The 23,887-nt window shown below is 46.0% G+C and overlaps 1 protein-coding gene across 1 annotated transcript in view; it reads right to left on the minus strand.

Moving 5' to 3' along the window:
* Positions 1-1,241: 1,241 nt before the first annotated feature.
* Positions 1,242-23,887, minus strand: part of PPL (periplakin) — a 265,150-nt gene continuing 242,504 nt past the window's right edge. The window contains exons 19-22 of the mRNA XM_086941331.1: positions 18,522-18,605; positions 7,113-7,229; positions 6,501-6,593; positions 1,242-6,133 (exon numbers count right to left, since the gene is read on the minus strand). Coding sequence (XP_086797457.1) covers positions 3,467-6,133; positions 6,501-6,593; positions 7,113-7,229; positions 18,522-18,605 — 2,961 coding nt within the window. The 3' untranslated portion in view covers positions 1,242-3,466. The remainder of the gene's footprint in view (positions 6,134-6,500; positions 6,594-7,112; positions 7,230-18,521; positions 18,606-23,887) is intronic.

Here is a 23,887-nt window from a genome sequence, read left to right on the forward strand (position 1 = left end):
GGGTTCCTGAGTAGCAAACTACTCTCCAAAAAAAGCGCTTCAAAACTTCATCAGGGGTAGCAAGCACTATATCCCGACACCTACCCTTCTCTATCCAAATAACTGAATACCATATCCACCACTCAAATTACTTCATATTTCACTATACTAATTTTCAAAACTAATCCTTTATGGGTTCCGGAGTAGCATGCTACTCGCTAGAAAAGCGCTTCAACACCCATCAGGAGTAACAGGTGCTATATGAATGCAAACATTTCGTCCCCTTCTATCCCTCCGCTATCCGTCTCACTCCAAATAACTGACTAATATCCGCCACTCAAATTACTTTCATATTTTCTCATACTAATTCACCACTAATCCTTTATGGGTTTCCGGAGTAGCCTGCTACACGAAAAAAAAAAGCGCTTTAAACATCTTATTAGGGGTAACACGCGCTATATAAATACAAAACGTTTTTTCCTTTTCTATCCTTCCGAATCCAAATAACTGAGTAATCTATCCACCACTTAAAATTACTTTCATATTTCACTATACTAATTCAACACTAATCCTCTATGGGTCCCGGAGTAGCGTGCTACTAGCAGAAAAAGTGATTCGCCGCCTCGCCCCGGGGTAGTAAGCGCTATATAAATGCAATTACAATATAATACAATATTTGTTCAGTAACTATGCGGCTTAGCTCCACATATTTATGAAACATTACTGCCTAGATAATGACGTGATACACTGCTTATTTCGGCTTGCAGTTCTGCCATAGTTTTTACTCTGACTCTTGCTGTCTTCTTCCTCAGATCCTTTCACCTGCCTGGAACCCCTTTTTGAGGTCCTGGCTTGCATAATTAAGGTACATTTGGTTATAAACTTATGCTAAACCTCAAGAGTTACATCGCAGGATGCTGGTTAGAGCTGTTGCCCTTCCTTGCATTCTAGAACGTGAATCCATTGGTAAAGCTGGGGTGTTTCCCAAGCCTGGATACCAGCTACTTCCTACTTGCCTACTAACACGCACATAGCAGAGATGTGGTGAAGGAGAGAGGTGTGCACTGCCGAGAATGATAGCTTGAGTTCTCGATGAGGTCGACTAGGCACTTGTCGAGTGGTAAACCTACAATTGATTATTAGTAGGATCTCTGTTTACTCTGAGGAACACAGTCAACTGAACCCTTTCGGCGAACACCTCCACAGTCATTCTTTCAAACAGGACATAAACTGACAAGACGAAAAACACAGAGAGGCTTAGATGAGTGAACCCACTGCACATTTATTTGTATATTATAAATATATTTTCTATATTTCCCATGTTCCCCATGCCGTAGAATATTAAAAGTTATACAAAACAGAACCAGACCAGAAGAAAATAATGTATAAAGAACCCAGTGTTAGACTTCTGCCATCTTGAACCATGAGATAAGGCAATAGAAGGTGAGCAGTGCTGTAGCAAGAGTGTAAGAGCATCACGGTTTATTAACTATCAAACAAGTTTCTGGAATAAAGAGACAAGGAGTGTGCTTCTCTTTCCTCAGCAGCATAGACTCCTTTGATAGGCTTAGCACTGCTAAAATTGCAGACTGCTACTTCGGGGAGCCTGTGTTGCATGCCCTGTCCTCTTAAGGCATTTTGAGTTATGGAATGCCTATTCCCTCCAAACTACACACAAGACAGTAAAAAGCTGCTTGCACTATCATTACCTCACATCACTCATGCTGGTTGTACAGCCATTTATTTCCTTTTGGGAGGGCGTTATTCCATAAACACACTGGTCAGTCGAAAATTTAGATTTCCCAAGGTTAGTGACTCTTCATGCAAGTAGAGCATGAAATCTCCCAATTTTACAACAGACCAGCACTTCCTCTACCTAGTATTACCTCGTGTGGAAGAGGTGTGGGGCAGCGGCCAGGGGAGCTGACTCCGGAACACCTGGGCTCACGGTTCGATCCCCTGGGCCGGTGGCAGGTTAGTCCAACACTATGTGACTCTAGGCATTAGCTTGTTTAATCTTCCCGATTGCCCCCGGCACCTTGACACTCTTAGGGGTAATTGTTCGCACTTTACAATTACTGGTATTTAATTATAGTATGATGTATAGTGCAACTTTACTGGCTATAGGCTATCAAATACAGTTTAATTTTTAACAGATGGCCACTAGAGGAAATCAGCCATCGGATTTTGCTCAGAATCTTCCTCCGTTATCACACCTCTTTAGTAACCCTTATAAAGTTGTACTGTGTGATCAAAACACCTGCAGAGTATGTAAACAAAATGCCAAGCTAGTGGATGTAATTTTGCCACCTGGCATATACAACCATCTTCTTATATTCTGGATGCTGTTACTGCTACAAGGTATTAGACAACATTATTTATAGAAGAATCATAGTACAGCACCACAGATCACACTATGTCCAAGGTAAGTCAGAAACACACTTTTGGGTCACCTCCCTCCTGAAGTGTAACAATATGGTATCCCTGTTGTGTTGATTGCTTTAGGTTTGTTTTTTAATTAAAATGCAGTGCATAGAATTCTGAACTCGCCCTTTTTCTGGAGTTGTTCACTGATTGTCTAAGCATGTTTCATACAAGAGCAGCTACACCAAGCTCCCAGCAGCCTTCCCGTGAAGCGGTGACAATAGGTTCGGCATGTTTTCTTATGCAGGCATTTTCTTGCAAAGATAACTTGCGGAATGGCTCGACATTTCTGAAACATTTCGGGATCTGCAGTAGATGGATTTCTGCAGTTTTGATGACCATCAACTACTTGGTGTATGCCAGTTGGTGCGGCTCGAAAACTGTCAATTTTGGCCTGGTTTGTTGCATTAAGCACAGTGCTGAAATTGTTTTCCACATTTGAGGGCTAGAGGACGCTGAGAGCGGAATGTGCTGATATTAGCAGTTTGTATGGTTCTACCCACCTTTGACGTTAAATGAATAGAACGTGCTGCTTTTGCATTTTTTTCCAATGAATGCAAGCGAGAGACATCAACTACTTTACTCTTTGACAAGGAAGCTGCTGCAAAACTTTGAAAAAAACTCCTCCTGGTTTGCTGCTACTTGAATCATCTTGGAAACCTTTCAGAACAAGTTTTATTTTTGTAAGGCAGAAGATAGGTAATGTCAAACCTATAGCTGAAAAGCACCTTCGTTTTCCCAGGACTGCACTCCAGCATAGCACACACAGGTTTGCAAAAGGGGATGCCCTTTGACATTTTTATTTATTTTTGGACCACTGACTTCTCCAGTGTGCTAGGTATTCCTCCAGTGGGTTGCAGATTATCTGACTTTAAGGTATTATAGCAGTGTGGTACAAATACATATGTATTGGACGAACTGTGCGAGCTTTCATACCAGCCAAAATAGGCATTCATTGATAGCTTTGTCTAACTGGAACATTTGGCTGCTTTGAGTCAGTAGTCTTAATTTTTTATCTCTATGAGGCCTTTTGAATTCTCTGTCACCTGAAAAAGTCTTTTACCTATTTCTTTCCAGACACCAAGAGAGCAAACTCTTGGATGCTCATCTCCTTGTTGAGGTAACTGTCATATTGCTGCCTAGAGATTCTTCCTCTTTTCAGGGCATCATCAATGTTGAACTGCTTGCCTGATTTCCTGTCATGGATCACAGATGACTCCCCACTTGGCCCTTTAATTGTGATTTCCTCCCAGTCGCACTCCTGATTTTGCAAATTGACAAACATTTTCCAGTCAATAAGGCCAAGCTTGTGGGCTTCTTCGGGGGACATTTCTCTGCCAGTGTCTGGGTCAATGACCACAATAGAGCGGCGAAGGTGGTTCTCTCGCTGTTCCCTCTTGATTGCTAAAGTTTCCAGACGTTTATGCAGTGCCTCTATTTCAACGTCTTTGTCCCGGGATATTTTCTTAAGGTCTTCCAGTTCTTTCGCCAATGACTGGAATCTGGAGTCAAGATCAACTCCTCTGTCCACTTGAGTCATGTTTCTCAGATCTCGAGCCTCAATCACACTGATGTCGATCTCTGATCGCAGGTGTCTAATCTCCAACTGTAGGCTTTGCTTCTCCATCTGTAGTTTGTGGGTTTCTTCCCGTAGATGATCCAGTTCCTTATTAATTTTGGAGTTGTTGAATTCCAGTTCAGAGAGCTGATCTTTCAGCTTGTCCACATTTGCATCCAGCTCCCTCTTACGCTTGCTTTCATCCTCCAGACTTGTTTTCAATCTCTGAATTTCTTGTTCTGTCTCAGCGTCCCTTTCAACTTCTACTTTTTCTGTGAAGACCAATCTCTCTTTAACCTCTGTTTTCTCCAGGGACATAAGCTTCTTTCGTAAAGCTTCTACATCAGTTTCCAGCATTTGCCTTTGATGCTTCTCTTCTTCTAGCTGGAGCTTAAGGAGGTTGTGCTCCTTCTCCTGCTGTGGGTCCTGCTGGAGAACCACCTTCTGCTTTAAGGTCACTTTTTCCTTTGTTTCCAGCTCCCTCTGTTCCAATTCATTGAGTCTGAGTCTGAGTCTTTGAATTTCCAGTTCTGCTTCTCGACGAGCCTGCCTCTCCCTCTCCAGTTCTTCCAGTTGTCGCTCCAGTTCAGATTTACGCCTCTGCAGCTTGCGAAGTTCATCTTGCAATAAATCTACTTGTTTCAGCTCATTCTCAATACTCTGGGAGTAGGAATTGACCTCTGCTTTCAGTGCTGGATCCTCCTCCAGCTTCACTACTTCTTGCTGAATCACTTTCTCTTTCACCTGAGAAAGCTCCCTCTCCTTCTGTCTGATCTTCTCTTCCTGGGACATCCTTTCCTTCTCCAGGTCTAGGCGTTTCTTTTGTTCCGCAGACAGTTGAGCCTTCAAGGATTCCACCTCATCTTTGGTCTTTGGGTCTTCACGGTACTGCAACACCTCCTGCACAACCTCCTTCACCTGGACTTGGGGTTTGGTTTCTTTCCAAGTTTGAATTTCCTGCTTCAGTTGGGCTACTTCTAGATCTGAACGTTCAATCACGCGGGTTTTGTCCACAATTTCCTCCCTAAGTTTCTCCAGCTCCTTCTGCACTTCTGGGTCTGTTTTATGTGTAATGACTTCCTTTATGATTTCTTTGACCTCCACTTGAGTCCCCCTATTTTTCAATGTCGTTAGCTCAGCCTTAAGAACATTCACTTGATCCTCAGAACTGCGATACTTTCGCTCTTGTTCTAGCAGTTCCAGGCGCAGGTTAGCCACTTCACTTTCTGCTTTTGGGTCTGGGCGAACAATCTCTCGCACCTTTTCCTGGATAACTACCTTGGAATTCTCTTCCTCCAGTATTTGGATCTTTCGGATGAGTTCATTTTTCTCTCTCAGGGTGATGCGCACATTTGAATTCAACTCCTCATATTGCCGTCGGAGATCAGCCACTTCCCTCTCGGACGCCTGGTCTCTTTCAACCTTCAGAACTTCCTTGACAGTTATTTTCCCCTCAGCCATGGCCCGTTCCTTCTCTAGGCGCTTAAGCTTCTCCTGCAGCAGACTGAGTTCCTCCTCTTGCTTCTGCCTGAGATCACTCTCCATCTTCATGCTTTCCTGTAGCATCTTGAACTCTGCGGCCAGCTGCGGGTCATTCTGAAGTTTCACCACCTCCTTCTCTGTGATCTTCTCCTGTTCCCTATTCTTCTCGTTGGACAGCACAGTAATACGTTGTCTCAGCAACACCAGCTCATTCTCCCTGGCTGACTTCTGCCTCTTGAGCTCCTCAAGCTCCTCTCGCAGCTTTAGGTGTTCCTCCTGCTGGTTCTTGTCCTTCTCTATTCGTGTAACTTCCTTGACCACATACTCTTGGCCACCTTCCTTCTGCTCATGCTCCAGAGACCGGATTTTCACTTTGAGGGCCTCTAACTCACTTTGTAGAGACATATTTGTTCTCTGCTCCTCCGCTACCTTCTCCTGAATTTTGTAGTATTCATCCTCCAGCTGAGGATCTGGGACTTTTTTCACCAGCTCTTTCTTCACAACAGTTTCCTGAGGTTTCTGGTTTTGCAGTAGGAGAATTTCATTCTGGGTGGTCTTGATCTCATTCTCCAGCTGGTTTCGGCGCTGGATTTCATCCTCCAGCATCTTCTCGATTTTCCATGTTTCTTCTACAGGTCTTTCAGACCGGATGGTTTGAGCGGAAGACAACATAATTTCTTCTTCAGGTTGCTGTAATATAAAACAAAAGTGAAATACATTTTTAGGAAGTTATATGTCACTGAAAGGTGCCACCTACCATATTTTATCGATGGAAGTAATTTTCTCCAACGGAGTAGGGGACAGACTCTCCTTGAAACAATTATGTTGATTTGCTGAAGTGTAATAGGGGAATTTTGGCTATGTTTCGCTCTTCCCTTTACGTCAACCCACCCTTAAAGGGAAACTCTGATCCCAACATGCAGTGTATCTGCTGTAAGTATTTGTTTTCATAGAGTGTTGTAGAATGCAGTTTCTAATTCTAAGCTTTAGATTTACAGCAGATGCTTTGATTGAATTATGTGAATGCACTGTTGTTGCAGCAATCTAGATTACTCACCTGCCGGAGAAGAGACTGTGCAAACTCTAGATTTTGCATCCTCTGCTTATTCACTGCATTCACCTCGGTGAACCTTCCAGCCAAGGCGATCTCCTGTGACATAGAAGATAGAGAGGTATGGGTTAAGGTACAGAAACATCTTCCTAGAATATTAGACATAAGCTAAGAAACGATTCCAAGCAGCACAGCCCTGCTGTTTAGTGGGATGGGATGTTCTGCATATTAAAGACAGCAGAGATCAGTAATGAGCGTAGATCATGACAAAGCACAAGACGAGCTGGGTGACATCCCAGATCTGTTCCTAGGAGTTTCAAGGCTGTGTGTCAAAGTTTTAAAGAACTGCTCTTTCTTGTATTGCTAGAAACTCAAGGAGAGGACTGGCCTTTCTTTCTTATCTAATTTTTCAAAGCTGCATAGACATTATGCTCTATCTAAATACTGTCTTTATTACTTACCTAATGAGGTCCTGGACATAAACAAGGATCACCTTAGGAAAAGTACTTGGTCTCATTAGTATTGCTCAAGTCATAGCTACAAGCACTGGTAGACACTGATCTCAAAAGTGTTTTAACTCGGAGATAGAATTCAGGAACATTTAAATAATTCAATCACCTCTTCTTTCACTTTGGCAGCAGGGGACTGAATCTTGGCTCTCTTCGGGCTGAGGCCATTCCGTCGGTTTTCCAGATCCATTATGGACCGTAGCTTATCAGCTTCAAACTCATAGTCCTGAAAGAAAGAAGGCACAGGTTGTGAACACATCGGTAAGAAAAACCATGTTGCCCATTGATTCAGTAATGAGAAGTTTCAGATTGAAGGAAAGTACCTCACATGGCTCTTTCAGTGCATCCCAGTTTTGACATGTAGCTACAGCTTATTCCATTGGTGGCACCCGCACATTCAGCCAAAGCACCGCAAACCAGACTTCCGGGATCCAGTATCAGGCTCCCCCACACATAGCTTCTGCACTGTGTCTTATTTATGTCCTGCGCAATGTTCAGCTATTTCAGTACTGAAATCTCTATATTGCTTAGTTGGTGCACCCAATGGTGCACCCCAGTTTTTACCCCTAGCACTGTCTGCCATTTCAATTAGAGGTTTACTCTGCTTTGCACTGGCACCTGAATCCTTACCAACAGACCCCTTACTATTTATTCTACTGGTAACTACATATATAAATGGTGACGGCATAACTCAATCCTGGGTCGCAGACCATGCTGCTATTCCAAAACTAAGACCCACTCCGAGTGCTGAGAATGCACCTTATGCTTGACCTGAAGCTCCTTCGCTTCGCTACACGGGCCCTCAAAGAGCTTCATCCATGTTACTCAAACATAATCATTTAACTCTGGTTTCTTTACAAAGTTCTGTCAAGGGATTAATTAGGTGACCTGTTGCCTCTCCAATTTTTGTGCATAGGTCTTTCAATGCACCTGAAGGCAGACCATGAGTATTTTAAGAATTTTAAGTACTAGAGCCATTTCAAGTCTTGAATAAGGAAATTGCTACTTACCCAGTAGGTATCTGTTATTGGCATGTAAAGCTGTAGAGTCACATGCTGTGCATAGACCTCCATCTAGTGTTGGGTCCGGATATTTGCACTTTGCTTTTCTTCAAAGAAGTCTTTCCAGTCACAAGGTAGGTGACTCCTCCTTTCGGTGATAGTGCGCATGGGCATCAACTTCTTAGTTAGATTGTTTTCCCGCAGAGGGTGATAATGGAGTTAGTAAGAGTAGTAAAAAGAGATGTCCATGAATGCATGTATCTAAGTAAGTTGTCACTGCAACAGGTATAGGTACCCAGGTAGGCGGGTTGGCGCATGTGACTCTACAGCTCTACACGCCAAGGACAGATGCCTGCTGGGCAATTAGCATTTTCCGTTTGAGGCATGTGAGCTGTAGATCACATGCTGTGCATAGACTACAAAGCAGTTATCTCCCAAAGCGGTGGCTAACCTGTAGCTGTTGCAATGGTTTGAAATAGTGTATGTAAACTGCCTGGCCCACACCAGCATGCTTTCTTGCTAACAAATCTACTCCATAGTGTTTTGTGAATGTGTGAGGTGTAGATCATGTTGCAGCTTTGCAGATACCATCTATGGGTATGTTTCCTAGAAATGCCATAGAAGCCCCTAGTTTGCAAGTGGAGTGTGCTCTAGGGGGAATTGGTAAAGTTATTTTTACTTTTGCATAGCATATTTGAATGCATTTGACTATCCACCTTGTAGTTCAAGTTCAAGTTCAGGTTTAACATTTGTATAGCGCACTAATAATAATAATAATAATAAAGGGGCTTATAAAGCGCCTGGTGACGCCTCTCGGCGTATCCCCGCGCTGTGGAGAAGGGTCAGAGTACAGGAGGAGGGAGAGGAGCTAAAGGGCAAATAGGTAAGTCTTTAAGAGTTTTCTGAATGTGGATTCATTGTTTGGTAGCCTAATATTGGTGGGAAGGGAGTTCCATTTGCTGGCTGCCAACGAACGGAAAGAACAACCTCCCATTCTAGATTTTTTAGTACGGGGGATCTTGAGAAGGCCTGTTCACATGGAGGGAAGTGTTCTGTTAGGCTCGTAAGGAACGGCTAGGTCAGACAAATAGGACGGTGCTTTATAAGAGATGATTCTATAGCACATGAGAAGTGCTTTGAATAGAATTCTCTTCCTAATAGGCAACCAATGTAGGGTAGCCAGGGTAGGTTTAGAAGCAGCTCTTCTAGGTAGTCTCAGCACTAACCGTGCTGATGAGTTTTGTAGCACCTGCAGTCTCCTGATGTTCTTTTCCGAAGTTCCTATAAGAAGCACGTTGCCATAGTCCATTCGAGAGGTTACTAGCGCCTGAGTCATGGTACGCCTGGCCTCCAAGGGGAGGAGGTCCAGGGTGCGGTTGAGGGTTTTCATGACCCCAAAACACTTCCCTACAATTTTATTTACATGGCTGTCAAACGAAAGTTTGGAATCCACCCAGACACCTAGGTTCTTCGCTTCCTTACAAGGAGTTGGTAAAAGCCCCAGACAGGGTGGCCACCAGTCTTTGGTCCAGTAGTGTCCTTACCTCCTATTACTAACACCTCAGTTTTAGAGCCGTTAAGTTTGAGGCAGTGTTGGGTCATCCAACCTGCAAGATCGCTCATACAGGTTTTGAAGTGGTCAGCAGCTAAGGAGGGACCTTGGGACAAGGAGATCAGCAGTTGGGTATCGTCGGCGTAGGAGACTAGCTCTACGCCGTACGATTGGACCACCTCTGCCAGCGGAGCCATATAGAGGTTGAACAGGGTGGGACTCAGGGCAGAGCCCTGAGGCACCCCCTGTTCTAAGGCTATGCTGTCAGAGAGAAAAGTGCCTCTCTGAACCTGAAAGCACCGGTTGGTTAGAAAGGCTTTCAGCCAACCTAGTGCCTCCTTGGTGACCCCTGCTTTGTTTAGACACTGCAGCAAGATGGAATGTGCTACAGTGTCAAACCCGGCATTGAGGTCCAGCATAATGAGTGCCATGGTCTTACCCTCATCTGCTCCTTCCCGTAGAGTTTTGGTCGCTCTCAGGAGCGCTGTCTCTGTAGAGTAGCCCGACCTAAAACCAGACTGAGAGCTATGTAAAGCATTGTGAGATTCGAGATGGGCCATGAGTTGAGTGTTGGCTATTTTTTCCGCAACTTTAGCTAGGTAAGGTAGCAAAAAGATGGGTCGTAGGTTCTCTAGGGTGTCCTGGCTCACATTGGGTTTTTTCTTTATGGGAAGTACAATTGCTTTCTTCCAGTCTTCAGGCAGACAGGCTGTGGCAAAGGAAACTTGGAGCACATGTCTAATGTACGGCTCCAAGACAGTTAAACTAGCTCCTAATACTTTGGGAGGAGCAGGATCCAGAGGGGAGCCAGATTTAATGCTTTGGCAGGTTTTCATGAGTATTTCCGGGGGAGGGACAGTAAAATTACGTAGGCAAGATTCTGTGAGAGCGGCATCTTCCCTCTCAACAAAGTCATGGCCTGATGTTATGTTACCAGAGAAGTTGGCATAGATGTCAGTGATCTTGCCGGCAAAATACTTAGCGATTTTGTTGCAAGTATCCACCGAATCATTGTGGGATGTATTGTCCGTGGTTATTACAGAGATTTCCTTGAAGATCTTAAAAAGCTCTTTCGAGGAATTCTCTGCTTCCACGATGCGATTATTATAGTGGGATGCTTTGGTGACTCGAATCTTTTTATTATAGTCCTTTTGTGCTTTTTTGTATAGGGTTTTGATTTTCGGGCAAAAATTAGTACGCCACTCCCGCTCAAGTTTTTTGCATGCAGATTTAGCTGACTGTAGTTCCTGGGTAAACCACGGGGTGGTTTTCCTGGCCCTCTTAGTGTTAGCTAGAGTACGAATAGGGGCAGTGCTATCTAAAGCAGTTATGATGCATTTCTGTAGCTGATTATAGGCTGTTTCACAGTATGACCCTCCTGGAGGTCCAGCATTTTCAAGTGACTTTATAAAATGTCAAGGGAATTTTTTTTTCCATTTCCTGCATTGGTAGCGTTGTACACTATCTTTGTTAAGTTCGGTCTCAGCTATCTGTATTTGCATCAGAATTACGAAGTGATCAGACCAGGGTACCGGTTGTGGGGACAGAGAGTGCACTCCAGTCCAGTTCCCAAAAATAGGGTCCAGCAAATGTCCTAGTTGGTGTGAGGGGTCCTGGTTCTTAAGCTCTAATTGTAAGGAGAGTAGTTCAGACTTTATGTCCGAGGCATCTTTATCAAGGGGATCATCAAAGTGGACATTCAAGTCTCCCAGCACTAGCAATCTGGTTTTTCTTAGTGCTAAATGAGTTGTAGCCTCCATTAGGCTAGATGTAAAATCGTAGAGCCTTTCTGGGGGTCGATACACAAGGACACCCGAGAGGGAGTGTTTCGGCCCTATTATGATGGTGAAAGAGCCGGCTTCACTGTGATCTATTGTGAGAGGAGATAAGGAGGATTCTAAGGGTGCTTTGGTTGCGATAGCAATTCCCCCACCTCTGCCGTCCTTCCTGTCGACTACTCACCCAGAGGGTCTCAAGGCGCTTGAGGGAGGGGGGTACTTTACTTATCGAATATCCAAGTTTTTTGTTGTTTTCTGAAGGAGAGGTGGTTCTGTGTAAGGCGGAGGTGGGTGGGGAGAGAATTCCAGGTTTTGGCTGCTAAGTAGGAGAAGGATCTTCCCCCATGGTGGATCTATGGATGCGTGGAATTGCGGCGAGGGCTTGATTGGACGATCGTAGTTGGCAGGTGGGGGTGTAAAAGGACAGGCGCGTGTTGAGGCATTCGGGTCCTAGGCCGTAGAGGGCTTTGTGTGCGTGGGTGAGGAGACGGAACGTTATTCTCTTGTTGACGGGGAGCCAGTGGAGGTCTTTCAGGTGACCGGAAATGTGAGCTTGGCGGGGGATGTCTAGTATGAGTCTGGCTGAGGCGTTTTGGATGCGTTGGAGTTTTTTCTGTAGTTTGGCTGTCGTTCCGGCGTAAAGGGTGTTTCCGTAGTCCAGTAGGCTTGTGACCAGTGCGTGGGTGACCGTCTTTCTTGTTTCGGTGGGGATCCAATGGAAGATTTTTTTGAGCATACGTAGGATGTTGAAGCATGATGATGAGACGGCGTTGACTTGTCTGGTCATCGAGAGGGAGGAGTACAGGATGAAGCCCAGGTTACGGGCGTGTGAGGGAAGAACACAGGCAATTCAACAGATTGGTTGATATGAAAGGCAGAAATGACTTTTGGTAGAAATTTAGGGTTGGTTCGCAGAACCACATTGTTTTGATGTATTTGTAAGAATGGTTATTCTATAGTTACTGCCTGAAGCTCGTCCCACTCTCCTCAGAGATGTGATAGCTACGAGGAAAGCTACCTTCCAAGTGAGAAATTGTATTTCACATCTATGCAATGGCTCAAAGGGTGGACCCATTAGCCTGGTGAGGACAATTTTGGGATTCCACACTGGAACAGGTGGAAGTCTTAGAGGAATGATTCTTTTAAGTCCCTCTATAAATGGTTTGATGACAGGCACTCTAAAAAGAGACATGTTGTCTGTTCTGTAGGTATGCAGCTAGTGCAGCAAGAGGTAATCGTATGGAAGAGTATGCTAAATTGGAACGCGGCAAATATAGTAAATAGCAAATAATGTTTTGAACTGGTTTCCAGTGGATCTATTTGATTGTTATTGCAGTATATCACAAATCGCTTCCACATTGCTGCATAGCATGCCCTTGTGGTAGGACGTCTAGCCTCTTTGATAATATTCATGCAGTCTGACGGAGGATTAAGGTAGCCAAACTCTAAGATTTCAGGTGCCAGATCGCAAGGGTGAGATGGCTGGGATCTGGATGTCTTATCTCTCCATGGCTCTGAGTGAGAAGATTGAGAGTGAGGTGTAGTTTTTGGTGAGGAACTACTGAGAGCGCCAACAGGGTTGTGGACCAAGGTTGTCGGACCCATGTGGGAGCAACTAGGAATAATGTCAGGGACGCCTGTCTGAGCCTCCGAACCACTAGTGGAATGAGTGGAAATGCGTAGGCAAATATCCCTGACCAATTCATTCATAGTGCATTGCCCTTGGACAATGGAGTGTGGATGTCTGGATGGGAAGCTTGGGCATTTTGCGTTCAGGTTTGCGGCGAACAGATCTATGTCTGGAAAACCCCACATTTGGAAGAATGGGAGAAGATTTTGAGGGTGGAGTTCCCATTCGTGTATCTGTTGTCTTTGACGATTGAACAGATATGCAATCTGATGGTTTACTCCTGGAAGGTGTTCTGCAAGGAGAAACATTTTGTGACATATGGTGCTTCTCCAGATGGTCTGTGCTAGTTGTGACAGCTGGAGAGAGTGTGTCCCCCCCTGTTTTTTGTATGTAGTACATTGCTGTCATGTTGTCTGTACGGGTCAGGACAGCATTGCCTACTAGATGAACTTGAAACTCTTTGAGCGCTAGAAAAATCGCAAGCAGCTCCAGATGATTTATGTGAAGGGGCTTTTGCTGCCTGCTCAACATGCTCTAAATTGTACACTTCTGGAGATGAGCTCCCAAACCAGTGAGCGATGTATCTGCTGTTAGTACTATCTGTGGAACCGGGTCTATGTAGGGCTGCCCTTTTGAAAGGTTTTGTGTATTCCAGCACTACAGAGAGCGATGGGTGTGGCCGTCCACAAACAATAGATCTGATAACAGGGCCAGAGCTTGGTTCCACTGACGTGCTAAGCACTCCTGAAGAGGATGCATGTGAAATCTTGCATAATGAACTATTAGTATGCAAGACGCCATCATCCCTAGTACCTGCATGAACACTCGAGCTGGCAATGAGTGTTGAGGATGAAACCGGCAGAGTAGAGTCTGCATGTTGTGGATTCTGATCGGATTAGGGTAGGCCAAAGATTACTGTGTATCTATTGTGGCTCCCAGATATGCATGTGTGTTGGATGGCTGTAGATGGGACTTGGACAGGTTTACTGTGAATCCAAGATCGTTGAGCAACTGCACTGTTTTGTGAGTGTGACAGAGACAGCTTTCTTGCGAGCTGGCTTTTATGAGCCAGTCGTCCAGATATGGGAAGACATGAATGTGTTGTCTTTGAAGGTAAGCTGCGACTACTGCCAAGCACTTGGTGAAAACTCTGGGTGCGTCCTTTAAGTCCAGAGTGGACAGAAAGCCGCCTTGTTTAAGGTGTGGGAGCAATTGCTTGAGAGTCACCATGTGAAAGTGGTCAGACTGAGTGTATATATTTAGTTCTCTGAGATCTAGTATAGGAGTGAGAGAACCGTCCTTTTTGGGAATCAAGAAGTATGGGCAGTATACCCTGGTCCCTTGAAATTTTAATGGGACTGGTTCTATCGCTCCTTTCTCCAACATAGAGAGAACTTCTTTTTTTAGAAGGGTAAGATGTTCCTGTGACATTGCGTGTGATCTTGGAAGAATGTTTGGGGGAGTGTCTGTAAGTTCCAGGCAGTAACCATATTGGATAATTTGTAAAACCCATTTGAGGTGATAGTGTTCCAGACAGGGAGAAATTGAGCGAGACCTTCCCCTACAGGAGAGGAATGATCGGGGTAGCGGAAGGAAGTCACTGTTAGTTATTTGCGGGGGAAGTGCGTGTGGAGTTGCCTCTGCCCTTACAATTGTTTCCTCTACAACCTCCTCTAAAATATCTTCTCGATGAGGGCGACTGGTTGTTGCCCTTGTAAGAGGAGGAGAAATTTTCTTTGGTACTATTTTTGGAGCCACCCCTGTAAAAAGAGCGCCGAAAGGAACCCCTCCTCGCAGGTAACTGTACAGCTCCCATGGACTTTGCGACCTCAGTGTCTTTCTTCATTTTTTTCAGCGAGATGTCAACTGCTGGACCAAAGAGGTGTTCCTTATCAAAAGGCTGATTGAGAATGGAGGCCTGAACCTCAGGTTTGAAACCTGAAATGCTCAACCATATGTGTCAACGTACCAGTACGCTGGTGTTTGCTGCACGCGCTTCTGTGTCTGCTGCATCTAATGCACACTTGATGGAGGTATTGGTGATAAGTTTGCCTTCCTGGATGAGATCATTTGTCTTAGATGTGTGCTCATCAGGCAGAAATTGCATACGTTTTTCTAGCTCATCGTAATGAGCCCTATCATATCTGGCTAGCAAAGCCTGAGCATTAGCAATGCGCCAGTGATTAGCTACTTGTGAGGCTACCCTTTTGGCAGAGGCATCAATTAATTTGGACTCCTTATCAGGAGGAGAGGCCTCAGCTGTGGTCTGTGAGTTAGCTCTTTTATTAGCATTAGACACCACAAGAGTTTAAGGGTACTGACCCTTGATGTAGGCAGGGTCAGTAGGTGCTGGCTTATATTTCTTCTCAACCCTGGGCGTGATGATTCTTGCCCTTACAACCTTATCTGTATGCTTAATCATCCCCTTAAGCATTGGTAGGGTATGTGTAGTTTTCTGAGTGGAGCTTAAGGTCTCAAACAAGACGTTGTCCTCTAAAGCCTCCTTATGTAGTTCCACCCCATGGTAATGAGCAGCCCTATTAAGAAGCTCAATGTAGCCTATATTATCATCAGGTGGTAATGGCCTGGACGGGTCAGGGTCAGTATTTGTGTGTGGATCAGTATCATAATCCTCCCATGGGTCAACATGTTGTGGCCCAGCCTCATCTCCATCCCCTTCATCCTATGGGTCAGGTGATAGTGGTGGTGGTGAATAAGTGGGTGTGATGAGTAATTGAGGATTAGTAGGTGAAGAAGGTGGCACATAAGATGGTGAAGGGTTCGTACCCACATTCCTTTTCTTCAGAGGCATGTTGTGCTCATCCTGTTGGTCCAATTTCCTTTTTTTCAGGCAATTTGGAATGAATATGTCCAGTATCTGGGTTAATAACCAGTTCTTTTTGTTTCGGATCCGAAAGTGGAACATCGGACCAAGGCTCTTTTGTGAGAATCTTTTTATCTGTATTGGCAGTTTTTGGCATTGAAGGTTTCGGCTCTGAACTCTTCGGTACTGAAGATTTAGGCTTCGACAAAGCTGGAACATGGACCAGGATGTGCTTGGATTTTGGCGCAGAGGATTTGGACTCGGCGCCGGTACTGGCCGAATCGAGCCCGAGCCAAAAGACTTTTCTTTGTTTTGTGGCGCCTGGCCCACTGGCGAGGTGCTTGAAACTTTTCCTCAGTGCTGACCTTGGCACTTAGGCAGAGGAACGACCAGAGCCTTTTTTGTCTTTGGTTGTTGGGGCAAGGGGGTTTCTGTACTCGCGGTACGCTGACCCGGTGTAACTTGCTCCTCTTCTTCCATGTCGAAGTCGGCTTCGGACACTGAGACATGCTCTTCTTCCTGGGCTCCTTGAGCGTGTTCTTGGTCGGAATCTTCTCCGAAGATGTCCGGTACGGAGCCGCCTTGTTGTTGCATTTCGGGACGTCGAGCCCGACGGTCATGGAGTGTCTTCTTCGATCGAAACGATCGGCATGCGTCGCAGTTGTGCAAGTTGATGCGCGGAAAATTGGCGCGACACCCGGGACAGAGCTTGAATGGAGTCCGTTCCATCGACTGCTAGCGAGCCCGGCGCGGGTAGGCCCAACGGCCCTCCACGAATTTTCCGATCGAAGATTCTTGGTTCGAAACAATACCCAGAGAATAGGAAACACGATCGAGAAACAATACTGTTGAGGGTAGTGGATTGCGCGTCGAAGAGAACCTGAGAAACAGTGCAGTACCGGAGCGCGGCAATTCACATCCAAACCCGATGGCGGAAAAAAACTATCTAACTATGGAGTCGATGCCCATGCGCACTATCACCGAAAGGAGGAGTCACCTACCTCATGACTGGAAAGACTTCTTCGAAGAAAAACAAAGTGCAAACATCCGGACCCAACACTAGATGGTGATCTATGCACAACATGTAATCTTCACACAATCTTTGACACCGTCAAACATGAGAATTTACTCAGACTTTTAAACACAAGAATGGGTCTATCTGGGACCGTTCTCAAGTGGTTCACTTCCTTTCTTCACAACAGGTCGCAGAAATTCAAGAGCAACAACCTGATGTCCTCGCCAATACCGGTATCGTTAGGCGTCCCCCAAGGATCCTCCCTATCCCCAACTTTGTTCAACCTAGTTATGGAACCTTACACCACCTTGCTACAAGCATCCAATGTACTCTTTCACATGTACGCCGATGACACCCAACTATATCTCAAATTACAATCCCCCAAAGACATTTTACAACTGAACTCAACGATCAGAAGGACCCAATCCTGGCTTGCCGATAATCATCTCAAACTCAATGCTCTGAAAACAGAGTTCCTTCTGATCTCACCTCCAGCGAAGATCTCTACCACTCAACTCTGGCTTAAACACCTAACTGCACTCAATGTCCAACCCACCATTGTGGACTCAGCAAAATCTTTAGGCATAACACTCGACACCAATCTCAACATGCAGCAACATATCAGCAAGGCAACTAAGGGAGCGAACTACCAAATCAATACCCTGAGAAGACTTAAACCCTTCCTCCCAGCCAAAGACTTCCAAACTGCAGTACAAGCACTAGTCATTCCTCGAATAGAATACGGCAGCACTGCTCTCTGCGGTCTCCCTCTAACTACTACTGCACCCCTAAGAGCTTCTCTAAACGCTGCAGCGAGACTCATCACTGGGTCAAAAAAACACTCGCATATCTCCCCTGACTTGAAATCTCTGAACTGGCTGCCTTTTGAAGCCAGAATACATCTGAAAATCGCCTGCATGACACAAAAGGCTGTACACCTGAGCTCACCCGGATACCTCACCCAGAAGCTGACAATCTCTGGCGGCTCTAGAAACACTAGAGGCACAAACAATCTTCTGCTAAAACCTCGAAGATTCCGGAAGGAAAAAACGTATAAACGCTCCTTCTCAGGAATGACACCCAGGATCTGGAACTCACTCCCTCCTGAAACCAGGCTCATATCATCCATCACACTCTTTAAGAAAGAAGTAAAATCTATCCTCATGGCTAAATACACTTGAGCTATGTACGTCAAGTAAAGACGTCGATTTTTAAAGTAGCTGCACCGATCTGTATTATCTGGTCGATCCCTTCGATTATTTGTATACTTGTGTTGTTGATATACCTGTCGGTCTATGCTTTCACTTTTTTGTACCACTTGCATTATTGACGTAACTGTTCTACTATGCGCCCTCCTATGCCTACCCCACCCCACTTATTACCTACAATTACGCCATATCTAATGGCCTGTTATGTATGCTCTGTAAAGCGCTCTGATATCTGCAAAGATCTGGTTCGCGCTATATAAAACTTTCAAAATAAAATTAAAAAATAAATAAATAATCTACAGATCACATGCCTCGAACAGAGAGTTTTCGTGACAGTGTGTAGGTGTCAATACGCGGATCAAAGACAAAATTAAAATACCACTGTGTTTAGTATTTAGAACAAGGGCTAGCATTTTGACCAGTCATATTAACCGCCGGCCTCAAATGATGGCTGTTAGCCATACTCTGAAGAAAGCCTTGTGTCCCATAGTGCCTGATGTATATGCTCACCTTCACCGCCTGCTGGTACTGCTGGGCATTGTTGGACACTTTTTTAAGGTCTTGTTCTCGAGCTGAAATTTCACTCAGCAGCAGCTGCAGAAAACACAGAACAGCATGACTTTTCTAGGGAGAAACACTCGCAGCAACATTTTCATAGGTAGTATTGTAGTTACACACTAAGTACATGAGTCTGAAAATTATGTCTTTTATTTTAATCAGTGTTATTTTATGGGGTTGTCTATCAGAGGCATGACTCAATTGACTTAATTTGTTTCGATTCAAAGCTCCACATTTCATACCAGATGTCAAAATGTTTATTTTATGCCAGTGTGTTAAAAAAAAAAGAAGTGTAACATGAAATAAAACACACATTCGGTAGCCCAAACAGAGAGCAAAGAATACTCATGGCCACATCACACTACACACGAAGCATACAGTCAAAATTTCTCGAACAATGGCTTGGGCAAACATTTTTTATATGAAAATAGCAGAAGAATGGACATTAAATGCATATCGGGGCTAGGTTCCTCTACGACCGCAAAGTTTGACAAACCCCTGAAAAAAGGAAGAAAAATACTAATTGCAATAGACAGTGGTTCAGCCAGCTATTTTCTTTAACCTACCTGATGATTGTTGTGAGAAGTTGGCCTGATAGGTAGTGTTTCCAATTCTGGAACCACTGGTTATCAGTCCAAACAAACCCCAAAGATGTCAGGTTGTAAGTCAACCTTGTAGACAAGCTATCCTAGTGGTAGCATGGACTAAGCAGCCTTAAAGGCTTAACTTAAGAGGTCGTGTTAAGCGAGCTGTTTTACCACATACAATCCTGTAATCAAATGAAAGGACACCACACAAGTATATATTATAAAAATATATGTATTTATTTCTAAATTACTCCCCAGTACTCTTTATGAGGAAAGGGGCACAAGCGTTAAATCAAAAGCACTGTTACACATATAAAGTTGCACGTTTATGGATGAGGGCGGGTGGCCACTCAGACCATATATCAAAAAAGTGGTATAAGTAACACTTTACGAACAATGGTTAGGCCTAGGGCCTAGAGATTCGCTGGGAGCAGTCAGGACAAGCAATGAAGAAGTCGGGAGTAGCCCACAGGAGACGGGTGCAGCACGGAAAGTGCAGCGCGCACCAATGCACTGTCAATGGTGCGTAAAAGTCAATAAAAGTGAATAAAAAGATACTTCCGCTGAACCTAGGAACACAAAACTTTAGACACAGACCCTAGAGGTGTGTACCAGTGTAAAGACACCGGCGTTGCAAAGTTACCTCACCCACAGGCCGTGGGTGCACAGGGTCGAAGTGGCGTCGGGTTCTGTCACGCAGGTTCTTGGTGCTTGGAGCTGTTGCAGCTGCAGGCGCTGTGAAGCAGAAGTGTCCGGTGCGATCCAAGGGTGGATCGAAGTAGAAAAGTACCTGAAAGCAGAGGGGACAGAGTCTGGGTCACTCAGCAGTGACCAGGATGGAACCAGGACGGAACCAGGCAATGTCGGGCGCAATCAGGCGGTTGTCGATAGGCTTCTCTCCGCTGTCACGTGGGCTCTGGGGCATCTGCGACGTCCAGGAGCAGGTCACGATCTGTCCCACGTAGGCTCTCGCCGTCAGCACCGTCGGCTTCAAGATTGCAGCAAACAGCACTTGGCAAAAGCAATCCACGCGGAACCGGGAGATTGCTTATCACTCGAACCAGGAGGGTCAGAGTGGGTGCTCCTTTTCACAGGAGCTGGTGCAGATCTGGAGCAACCAGAAAAGCAAGTCGTATTTCAAAGTTCGTCGGCACAGGGGCCACAAGCCAGCTGGCAAGTGACCGGGCCAACGCGTCGAGCGCACACAAGCAGAAGGGCCCCACGCAGCACTCGTCGAGTGTGGAGGGGTGAGCTTTGGTGCAAGTGGAGCTCGGGGCTGGGGCTTCTCAAACCCCGGTGTACAGCTTCGAGGGTCACTCGTGGGCCGCACGGTCAGCGTCTCGTGGCCTTTTCAAGATGGCGTGCCCCACGCTTCCGGTCGCCTCCACGGGTCTCAGCTCTGCAGGGACTGTGGATCGGGCAGGTAGAAGGCAGGCAAGCTTGATCTCGTCGATCTCTGTCGCTCGAGTTCCGGCGGGAACTGCAACAAAGCAAGGGTCGAGGGCTGGATGGTGCCTGTTTGCACAGGGTGGTCACTCCTTGACCACAAGGGAGATTCTTCAGTCTTCTCACGTCGTGTAGAAAGTCGAAGGGTCCAGATTTCGTTTCTTATGTTTCTTCAGGATGATCTGAGGTCCGTTGGGACTGCTCCCCCTCTTATTCGAATCTCGGGGGTTGGACATCCTGCTAGGTCCCCTCCTATGGGTGGGACCCAGGAAGGGGGTGGTTACACCCCTCTCCTTTGATCCTGGCCGCGCTGGGACAGGGGCTGGGAGGCCCCAGAACCGGTTTGGCCGGATCCTGCAAGGGGCAGCCTTGTGCTCCCCAGGCAGTGTCTGGTTTCATTGAAACCTCCCTACTCCAATCCACTATCTCCTGTCTGGGGTGGTTTGACACCGCCCTGTGACAGGAAACTCTTTGTCCAGGCCTCCTCTGCCGGGTTTCGGTCAGCAGCAGGAGGTCAGACCCGTGTCTGTGGCAGGGGCATCCATTTTGTGGATCTGAGGCTCATTTTAAATCAACCGCGTTTCAGCAAAGTAACATGTCTTCTCCCTCTAGAAGGGTGGAATGCTACCCCCGTCGCCAGAACTGGCGAGGGGGTAGTATTCCAATTCGTATGACACCTTACACGACATGTTTTGATAAAGCCAAACCAAAGTTGCTATATAACCGCGAGGATTATAAGGCGCTTAAGAGTATATGGTATGGCATTATCCCGGATCAGCTTAGGGAGTTGTTCCCGACAGCTGCAGACAGGCTCAGCTCATGCCAGAGCACCATCTCACATAAAACCACGCACTCTGCCTCCAGGATTGATGAGGCCTTCCATAGGAGTGGCTTACAGGCTATATATGTGTCCAGATATAGGTTTAGATATAGGTATACTATATCTAAGCAAGGGGTGATTACACCCACTTGCCCCAGCTGAGGGATCAGCCAGTTGTGTCAATTTAGATAGCCAGCCAGGGGTGGCAAAAGATATGCTGCAGCCCCTGGTAGGCCTTGGATGCACCTATGCCCTGGGCACCTATAGTGCTCTGTACAGGGGCTGATAAGGTGACCCAAGCCAATCTAGTTATGCACCTAGGGTACATGGAATCCATTTTACAGAGAGAGCAGATAGCCTGGGGCCCTGATTAGCAGGGAACCAGGCCAACTAAGTCGAAAACCAGCTAAACACAGGCAAAAAATCTGGGGTAACCATAGTCAGGTAGCCACCTTCCTACATAACCCCCCCCCAAACGAAAGGAGATAAGGCTATCCTTGGCCAGGTAAGCCTTTATTGCCTGAGTGGCCATATAAGGAAGTACCTGCACTAGCATGGGTACCCCCTGTCTCATGGTCCACTAAGCAGTCCCTCACCCTAGGGGTATTAGAGGGTCTCCACCATAGGGAATCACTACCTTGGGTGTGTTTATGCAAAGTTAAAGGCTGGTTTGGATATGGAGTATTGAAGTGAGGCTCCACTATTTTTGGGCTCAACTTCCTCCAATTATCTTCCACCATATGTGCCTTTCTTTCTTCAACTGAGTTGCACTGAGCTCTCAGGGTCAACCTCTGGCTACCTAAAGCTGGAGGCTGGGTCCCTCTGTTTGGCTTGCTGGAGGGACAGTTCAGGTTTGGGCCCTTTGGGTCCCAGGTTTGGCTGTGCCCAACAGAATCCATCTGTGGGAGGTCCCTAACTGTTTTTAAGGGGGCTCCCTCAGGAGTTTTTAAAGTTTTCACCTTACTAGGCCTACTAGTTTTGGTGCCCCTAATCTGTTGATGGGGGTGCTTTATTTGACAGGGGGCCCTCTGGGTCTCACTGTCCTTCTTGTCCTCTGCAGCCCTGGGCTGACTAAGGCAAGGTAGAGAGGGGCAGGTTACCTGCTCCAGACCGGATCCCACCTGAGAAGGGTCCACTGCCATCAGAGGCTCTGTCAGGCCAGGCCTAACAACCTCTGGGGCAGTTCCTTCATCAGGGGTAAGATCAGTTCCCTGAGGAGGCTGATCCTGTCCTACTGTCTGGTGAGGGGGAGATTTCTCTTCCTCCTCCATGCTCTCAGTTTGGGTGGAGTGATCCATCATTTCAGGCTTCACAACACACATATCTGTTTGAGTTTGGGCTGTGGCCATCACAGCCCCACCAACCTTTTCAGGAGGAGACTCAGTTTGGGTTTCTGCTGTTATCATAACAGCTTTGCTATTCTGTCTGGGAAGAGCTTCTGGTAAAGATGGGGCAGAGAGTTGCTCAGCCCTACCAACCTTTTCAGGAAGGACATCTTGAATTGGGGCCATAGCCAGTACAGCCCCACTAACCTTTCCATTGGAATTTACCATTCTAGAATGGATTTCCTGTTCAACCTCAGCCCAGGCTGAGATTTCCAAATCATTACCCAGTAGACAGTCTACAGGCAAGTTTGGTGACACTGCCACTCTCTTTGGGCCAATGACACCTCCCCAGCTGAGACTTACTACTGCCATTGGATGATTTGTTTGGATACCATCAATGTTTGTTACCTGGTATGTGGCACCTGGTAAAAGTTGCTTAGAGGGGACTATACAGTCAGCCACCATGGTGATGCTAGCCCCTGTGTCTCTAAAAGCTTCCACTTTCAAACCATTGATGATGGGTTCCTGCCTATATTTGCTCAAGGTATTTGGGCAAACAGAGAAGTTGGCAAACCCCATGCCAGTCTCATAGACAAGATCATTTGGGGATGGAGACCTGGATAGGCCAGGGTCCCCTTGGGCTCCAAAAGTAAACCCACCCAGATTCCTGGGTGTGCTCCCACTTCCTGGGGGATTACTGCTGACAGTAACAGGAGGTGTTGGAGCTGGCTTTGGAGGTATGTTTTCTTTATTGCCATTCTTGGGACAACAGCTGTCTGTTTTGTAATGCCCAACCTGTTTACAGGCATGGCAATAAGGCTTTTTCTCTGTTGAAGAAGTGTCTTGGGACCCACCCCCCTTCTTGGAGTTTTGGGGCCCTGGGGAAGTGTTTTCTTTACTTTTATCCCCACCCTTATCTTGAGGCTTGGTAGACTCCTTCTTCTGGTTATTGTCCTGATTCTTAGGCCTAATCCTGGTTCTGACCCACTTATCTGCCCTCTTTCCCAATTCTTGGGGAGAGGTCAAATCTGAGTCCACCAGGTGCTGGTGTAAGAGCTGGTTCTGACAATTACTAAGGATCTGCTCCCTCATAATCAAATTATACAATCCTGTGAAGTCATGTACTTTGCTGCCATTCAG

The sequence above is a fragment of the Lissotriton vulgaris genome, chromosome 10 (genome assembly GCF_964263255.1).
Source record: "Lissotriton vulgaris chromosome 10, aLisVul1.2, whole genome shotgun sequence".
In the NCBI taxonomy this organism is placed as follows: Eukaryota; Metazoa; Chordata; class Amphibia; order Caudata; family Salamandridae; genus Lissotriton; species Lissotriton vulgaris.